Genomic DNA, 8,279 nt, shown 5'->3' with positions numbered 1-8,279 from the left:
TATATTTGAATCAGTAACTGATTTTGTTACCATAAAAGGCAAAAAGGTCTTGAATTCAACATAGCATGCAAATGAGTTTGGAACTTGATGAAAGTTTGCATTTGTCTTGACTGGCCCCTATATGTGTAGTAAAATGTAGATGCACATTGTATAGAAACTGGACACCGGGCAAGCAAGTATCAGGGTTTACAATCGAAACCACCACCTTGCACAACCAACTCCATTTACAACATCATTTCAGGTTCAATTTTTTGAAAGATTAATACAAACGATTGGAGGTCCAATGCTCATATTTTATAACATTTCATGTATGTGTTCTTTGCAAGCATGGATTGATTTTCAAATCACTAAGAATGGCAAAGCCCTATTTGGTTTAACATAGTTTGCAAACATACTCTCACTTAATAAACATGATATCTAAATGCGCATTCATTGCATAGAAGACCTATGCTGCGAGCTATGTGGTGCCACCATTCGTAAATTTGGAAATTTTTTAGAAGAGGCAACAACATGTAACCAAGACATGCTAGTGGTGTGTCCTAGCAAAGCGTGGCACTGTCATGTAAATAAGCAATAGTGGGTACATTTGTTCCCCTACCCCTGTTGTTTCCATCTCAAAGGTTATTGCTTCAAAGCATAGTTGCCGCGTTACTATAGAGTCTCTGCCATTGCTGATTTTTAGCAGATATTTACTGGCATTGTAACTTTTGCAAATTAGTTATGCCGTGTACATTCCAGCATGCACCACTAATTCCAGAGTACTTGCAATCATTTTCGTAGTACTGAAAGCTTAGAGGTTTGAAATGACAAACATTATATTGATAACAGAAAACAAAAGAGTAGGCAAACATGAGAACAAGCGGTAGATTTTTGATTGTACTTAAGATAACAACACAAGATGAAAACGTTCAAAGGTGATCAGAGATAATATAAGTTAGAAAACTTTTAGATGCTTGGATGAAGCAATAAAAGCGGAATGGCTCCCATGATATGCAGGAATGATGTATTCCAACCATCTTGGGACAAGATGGCATAGATTCTCATCGCATCAAGTGAGTAGTTCACGTTGTCATAGATAACGAGATTATCTTAATACATTAGTTAACATTCAGTAGTTAACAACATTGGGATACTCATTTAGCTCAGCAGTAATAATTCTACAATAATTAACTAAAACATCTGACCAAATATTGTAAAATAGATAAATATATCGAAGTAGATACATTGGTAAGCCATTTGTTAATATGTACCTGGTTGCAACAAATTACTAACTTTGATTAATCATTTATAGGAGTAATGAGCTTTGTCTTGATCCATTAGAAGAAATTGTTCTTCACCTATTTTGGAATTGCCCCTTTGCCCTAACTTCCTGGGACACTATCTCCTTTTCAATAACACGATAGCTAGATGTAAGTCGCCCTAATTTGCAATTTGGGCTAGTCAATTTTCGAGTGAAGGAAGAGCAGCCGGAGGGCAGGAAGGAGCTCGCCGGAGGGAAGGAAGGAGCTCGCCAGAGAAGCCCTCTAGGTTTATCTTAGGGTGGCGGAAGATCCCACTATCTCAGGGTTGTGGGGGGTGGTGCAAGTTCGCCGGAAGAAAGGCCATCCCCAGGGCTAGAAGGATGGCCGAGGGCGGTGGCATGACAATGGTGGGCGGCGGTTGAGGGGAGAGCGGTGCGGGGCGGCGAGGTTGGCTTTGGAGTGCCGCGAGCGGTGGTGGCTGGCGGTTCGGTTGGTGGTCTGTGGGAGTGGTTGGGGGAAGAAGGCGTCGGGAGGAAGAAGACATGCGGTGTGTGATCCGCTTTTCAGGAAAAGGTAGGCGGAAGAAGATGGCTGGCGGCCGTTAGATCAGAGATCAAGGGCAGAGACTGATTCGACTGACTCAATTTGGAATTTCAGGCTGACTGGCACCTAGCCAGCCCCTTTCAAGAAACAGAGGCATCTCTTTTCTAGACTATCCTTGTCACCATGGTGACTGTTCCAAACTCTTTTGCATTGGATATCCAAAATCTTCAAGAATGGACATCCCACAGGATCCACTTGGAGGCACCTCTTTTTCACAGAATTAAAAGCAAATACTACAGACTTTAGAGTCTTGATTGATCTGCACCTCAGCGGATTTTATAAGGTAGAAGGATTTCCCTAGGGCCGGCATTGGTATTTTTTTTTTACTTCTTTCAGTTCTTGTAATTTGTAGATTTCATATATATTAATGAAAATTTGTTAGCTAACAGCTGAAAAGGGACTGGCGTAGCCAGCGATGATACAGTGCTACTGGTTGAGCCACATACTACAGATGCTCACATATTTATAACCAATTTTTAGATGCCTGAACTTCCGTAAGTTGCATTCTACTCCAGTTTACCCGGAGTACTACTGAATAATACTACTACTACTAGTGGATAATACTGAGGCTCATTCTAGAAGTAAATTTTGTCTTACAGGGAGTAATAGATTCACTATCAACTCCGCCACGGGCGACCTGCTCAGTTGCCATTCACTCGGGTATTACAACTACTAGATGAACAGTTGCGCCCAGGGCGCAAAGGCCGAGAGCAAGCCAAATATTGAAAGAGTGTGCATCAAAATATGTAGACACAGAAGGAAACATATGGAAGTAAGTACGGATTGATGATAGTCATACGGACATGATTATCATATTTTTTACATAAGATCCAAAATGATGCTAGATATAAAAGTCTCGATAGAAAATCAAACCACTTCAAATAAAAAAAAACTCTTCTGAAATTGTGCTCCTCTTAGAACATACACACTTCATGTGCATATGGTTGCAGGTTGTATCCATGCCAAGATAGCACCTTGTATGCATAAGATGGACCATATGTTGAATATACGAACACTGACTACTGTACCCTGCACCTGTGCATTGTCAAACTGTACCCTGCACCTGTGCATGATAGATGGTTGGCCATTGTCAAACTGTCCAGAACTAATGAATGGAACTAAAAATCTTAGCTAAAGCAAAGCTTCTAGGCGTGTGATAAAAATAAAATGGAATGAAATATATCATAACAAAACTTCATATGTGAAGATGGCAGTGTCACTCTTCTCGTGTCCATCCTCCCTCACTACCTGCAAAACTATAAAATGAGGACATATCATGACAACAGTTTGAGGTCATCTCTCCCCACTGAACATAACTTAAATGACACTGAACACTACTCAAAACCAAGATGATATGTACCAACAATCACTTAAAAATGGTTGAATAATAAAATTATGTAGGTCCTAGTTTACAATTGTGAGCTTACAGAAATCACAAAAATGCTTTGAACTGTAGGTTTTAGTTTTTCACACCAAAATCCGAAGGCGCGCACGCGCGAAAAGAGGCAGAAAGATAGGGAGGTTACCCATGAAAGCAGAGAAGCTGCTATCATGGCCACCTATGGATGATCCAAAATCTGAAGAAAACATATTGTTGGTCAAACTGAAAATAACTAAAAGGTTCAAAATATTGAGAAAGAGGAGTAACTATAACACAGACTGACCAATTAAACAAGGATTTTAGACTGAAAAACAAAATGATACAAGACTCAAACAGGAATACTAAAATTGCTGCATAGATTAAATCAACTACATGACTGAAAAATAAACTGAATATCTGATTACAATATCATGAGATGGGAAGAAGCAAATCCAATTAAACAAATCTGATATAATTAAGCCTGGTTACACCAAAACATAATTAACTTCTTTCAAAAGCAATTAGCCAGTTTAACTATTTGGCCATACCTTTCTGTCTCCTCTAGCATATCCAAAGTAGAGAATGACAACGGTAATAGATCGCGCTGAGGCCCGCTGACATGCATCAATCATGATGAAGAGCTCCATGAGGTTCTCATTGACAGGAGAGCAAGACGCAAGAACAGATCACATCAGCTAAACATACATGGGCATACCTATTGGAACGGAGGGAGGAAGGGACATGTGACGGAGTGGAACCTGGAGGTGCAGGGGCACGAATCCTGCCTGCAATGACACGGTCGCTGCCAGCTTACATGAGAAAATATGCAGCCAGTTTGGCAGTAATTGCCTCACGTCCTTGAGCCTGCATTACAAAAGAAATAAGTCAGCACAGCAAATTTCCACACATCACACAAAGGGGGCAACACATATTCCCCAATTGAGGGCAATATTCAACTTTAAACTCCTCCCCCTTTAAACATCTGACTGGGCGGTATTAAGTTCGCCAAAGAATGATCAAATAAGGTATCCATAATAGAACAAGTCCTCGGAATAGAAGAACCACCAGCACAAGAAGTAAATACACTACACTAATAAAAATCTTTACAAGGAAAACCTTAGTATGTGGATATCACATTCAGTTGCATTGACACGGGAAACAAATTGAAAAGGCATTAGATATCTTTTTTCATTGAACGGGCATGTAATTAGATATCATGAGATGGGAAGAAGCAAATCCAGTAAAACAAATCTGATATAATTCAGCCTAGTTACACCAAAACTTAATTAACTTCGTTCAAAAGCACTGATATAAACATGAATACATTGAGTAAGATAATTTTTTTAGTGCTAACTCAAGTAGGATCTAAAGGAATACCCCACCATAGGTAACTTGGTCAGCCTTAGGCTTGTCTACTTCAGTGCCCATTTGAAAGGAACTCAACAAAGAATTTCACAGTTTGTCAACGCCTGCAAGAAAAAAATGGAATGGCCTAAATGGCAACAACACTTGAATGAGCATAATCAGGCAGATAAATATATAAATTTGTTGAATGAGAAAAATTGTTATGGATGTTGGGAGCTCATGCAATGTATACATTAGAGTGAGAGTATGCTAATCAACATATAAAATTCCTGCAAATAGTATATATATGGTAACACATCATGAAACACATGACACGCTTTATTCACCAGCCATCTTGATGTAGTGATGGTCATCAGTTCAAGAAACATGAGTACATCATAATTTATCTCGTGTAAATATAAATTCCCCAACCTTCATAATATCATACACCGGAAGAAATTGAGAGTATCACATTAGAACCAACTTTATTTATATCTACAGATCTGCCTACAAAAATGCCAAAGTAGCAAGATATTTGGCATGCATATCTCAGAAACCTTCTCTACACTCCGAGGCCTTTTTTCTTAGCAGCCATTCACAAGTGCATCTAACCAGACTCGCAAGAATAGAAGTCCTTACTGCATTATATCTACTTACAACCCGAGTGAAGGTCACTGATGTAAATCCTCATGGTCAGTAGCTTCCACCGATGATTTTTCTTCCTGATATGAAGATGTTCTTCCTACAAAATATGAACACATCATAAGAAAACCTGATAAAAGCATAGGTCTAGTTATAAAATAAAAAATATATGTAAACTGAGTTCTACACGAGAAGCCATCCATCTTAATTCTCACAAAAAAATCAGAGAATCAAAGTAGCGGTCCTCTCCTCCCCCTGCATCTGCATATGCATGGAGTTGAGTTAGTGATGCTGCACAAACAAATCGAAGAGGAACATCGTTGAAGGAATAATGGGAGGGAAGAAGAAGAGACTGAAGAGGAAAGCAATCCATGCTCCTCTTCAATCGTGAGGATGAAAAGCAGGACTGCAGGCAGTGGGAAAAGCAAGCAAACCAAACCGAATCTTGAGGATGAGTCGCAGCTGTCCCGGCGCAAATCTGGCCGCCGCCGCCATGGACTGCCTGTTGCTGGTCGGCCATGACCCACCCAACCTAGACCTAGAGAGGCGAGGAGAGGAGATGGGGGTCAGAGAAAGAGCAGGAGAGAGAAAGGGAAGAGAAGGGGACCATACCGCCGTTGTCGCCGTCTGTCACCATGGTCGGGGGGCAGCGACCCCGGCTCCTCCTATTGAGCACGGAAGTAGAAGGAGGAGATGAGGAGACGCGGGAGGAGGAGAGGCAGGGAAGGAGGAGGTGGTGGAGGCGGCGGCGGCGGTGGCGGCAGGAGAGGAGGCGGAGGCGGCTGCGAGGGCGCCGGCTAGGTCGCTGCCCTCACGCTGTTAGGTCTGCTTTTTCTGTCGCTGCTCGCTCGCCCCACTTCGCTTTTTCTCTCTCGCTACTCGCGCGCTCGCTCGCTGCTCTTTTCGCTCCGCACTATTCATAACCGACGTGAAGCCATTCGTTGCGTCTAGCACCCCTTTCATCTTTTATAAGTTCGCACTATTCATAGCCGACGTGGAGTCATCCGTTGCGTCTAGCACTCCTTTCATCCTTTATAAGTTCGCACTATTCACCTTTATAAGTTCTCCGCACTATTCATAGCCGACGTGAAGCCATTCGTTGCGTCTAGCACCCCTTTCATCTTTTATAAGTTCGCACTATTCATAGCCGACGTGGAGTCATCCGTTGCGTCTAGCACTCCTTTCATCCTTTATAAGTTCGCATTATTCACCTTTATAAGTTCGCACTATTCATAGCCAATGTGAAGCCATCCGTTGCGTCTAGCACCCCTTTCATCCTTTATAAGTTCAATAGCACTTAGCGACACCATCAAATCCAAACGCATCGTTTGTACACAAGCAGAAGTAGTGACCCCAAAACAAGCCGTTAATTAAACCCATTTCGAGCACGCCGTCGTGGGTAAATAATGGGAATAAGCTAAGTGACGCATTGCTGAACAAGAACCAATACAAGAAAGACAGCGGTGCACACGAGACAGCGATGGTTGTCTATATAAACCGCTCGAACCCAACGCCATAAGCACCCCAAGATCGAGCAAGTCTAGCGCACGCAAGCCTAAGCGATCAGGAGCTTACCAAGGCTTAGCAATGGCGTACGCTAAGCTCGCAGCCCTGGCCATGCTTTTAGTCGTGCTGCAGGCATCAACCGGCACCGTCGCCCGCTTGTCGCCGGCCGTCTCGACGTCGAAGCTCTCCGGCATGCCGGCGGTGATGACAGTCAACGGGTTCGAGCCCGGCGAGGACGGCGGCGGGCCGGCGGAGTGCGATGGCAAGTACCACAGCGACGACGACATGCTGGTAGCGTTGTCGACGGGGTGGTACCAGGGCGGGGTCCGGTGCTTTAGGATGATCCGCATCACGAGCGCGGGCACCGGGCGGAGCGTGGAGGCCATGGTGGTGGACGAGTGCGACTCCCGGCGCGGCTGCAAGAACAACATCGTCGACACCTCCAAAGCCGTGTGGAAGGCGCTCGGGCTGGACACCAACGTCGGCGAGGAGACCGTCACATGGTCCGACGCCTGAATTAACCCCTCGATCCGTCGGTCGCTGAATAATTGGCGCACGGCAGCTGGGGGCATCCGCAAACTGCAACGTCTGCTCTGTTTTTCTGTTTCTAATAAACGATGTTTTTCTGTTTCTAATAAACTGTGATCATATTTCCTACGACAATGTATGCATGCAGTAATATGTAAGCTCAATCTGGTTAAGAAAAATCTGAGTTCAGTAAATTGACTTAGATAAAATTTCGAGAGTCAATTACACCGGTGGTGCTAAAACTTGGCGCAAACGGTCACTTTAGTGCTAGAATTTGCAGGGTACATTAAAGTGGTGCAAAAACTTGGCTTGGGCGTGCAAACGTTGGGCCCACCGTCAGTGACTGCATAGTGAAGGTTGGGCGTGTGGCATGCTCTTTTTGCAGAAACACCCTCGGATTTTTATTTTATTTTCTGACGAAAAAGCACCTGTTAGGTGTGTAGCATCTCATGGGTCCCATTTGTCAGTGAAACATCACAAATTTTGTTAGAATGAAAGATATGGCACAGAGGGATTCGTATCGGTGACCGCGGTCTAACCGACGTGCGCGGCTACCCACCCGCCCAGAGTTCAGTTGCTGATGCATAAGCATACACAAGTTTTATATCTTTGAACTGAGTAGCATAAATCAAGAATTTTAATCCGTAAAAAAAGTTTCACCCGTGGGGTTTCGAAGAAGCTACCCATGTAAAACAAGTAGGAGGGCGTGCCACTCCAACTATGGACTCTCACATTTTTCTTTTGAGACAAATGGACTCTGATGTGTAAATATAATAGTTACAGTTCATGTCTATAACAAAACGTGCTCCTGGGCTACAATTTACTTGTATATTATTACAATTTACATGTCTATAACAGAATATGTATATTATTTATAATTATAAGTTTTTGGTTTGATATTTATAGTTATAAAATATGTAAATTGTAATTATAAATAATATACATATAAATAAATATATAAACCAAAAAATGTTCACCTATTAATTTTAAAATCCATCAAATTAAAATATGAAATAATTTTATAATTTTTATAAGAATTAAAATATCAAACTAAC

The 8,279-nt window shown here is 42.4% G+C and overlaps 1 protein-coding gene and 1 long non-coding RNA gene across 17 annotated transcripts; one reads left to right on the top strand and one right to left on the bottom strand.

Annotated features, from left to right (window-relative positions):
* Window positions 1–2,609: 2,609 nt before the first annotated feature.
* LOC125506815 lies at window positions 2,610–6,093 on the bottom strand. Of its 16 annotated transcripts, none has more exons than XR_007282785.1 (6): window positions 5,803–6,093; window positions 5,378–5,728; window positions 5,206–5,290; window positions 4,587–4,673; window positions 3,753–4,068; window positions 2,610–3,100 (listed from the first exon to the last, which is right to left on the bottom strand). It is a non-coding gene; the product is annotated as an uncharacterized LOC125506815 (long non-coding RNA). The 16 variants fall into 16 exon arrangements; XR_007282791.1 differs by having other exon boundaries at window positions 5,406–5,728; XR_007282784.1 differs by having other exon boundaries at window positions 3,753–3,818; window positions 3,920–4,068; window positions 4,587–5,728.
* Window positions 6,094–6,731: 638 nt separating this feature from the next.
* On the top strand, window positions 6,732–7,388 carry LOC125529883 (putative ripening-related protein 6). The gene has a single exon (XM_048694333.1). The coding sequence runs from the start codon at window positions 6,778–6,780 to the stop codon at window positions 7,210–7,212; it is 435 nt and encodes a 144-aa protein (XP_048550290.1). The 5' UTR covers window positions 6,732–6,777; the 3' UTR covers window positions 7,213–7,388.
* Window positions 7,389–8,279: the final 891 nt, after the last annotated feature.

Source organism: Triticum urartu, chromosome 1, assembly GCF_003073215.2.
Source record: "Triticum urartu cultivar G1812 chromosome 1, Tu2.1, whole genome shotgun sequence".
Classification (NCBI taxonomy): domain Eukaryota; kingdom Viridiplantae; phylum Streptophyta; class Magnoliopsida; order Poales; family Poaceae; genus Triticum; species Triticum urartu.
This window is presented reverse-complemented; position numbering and strand designations above follow the sequence as displayed.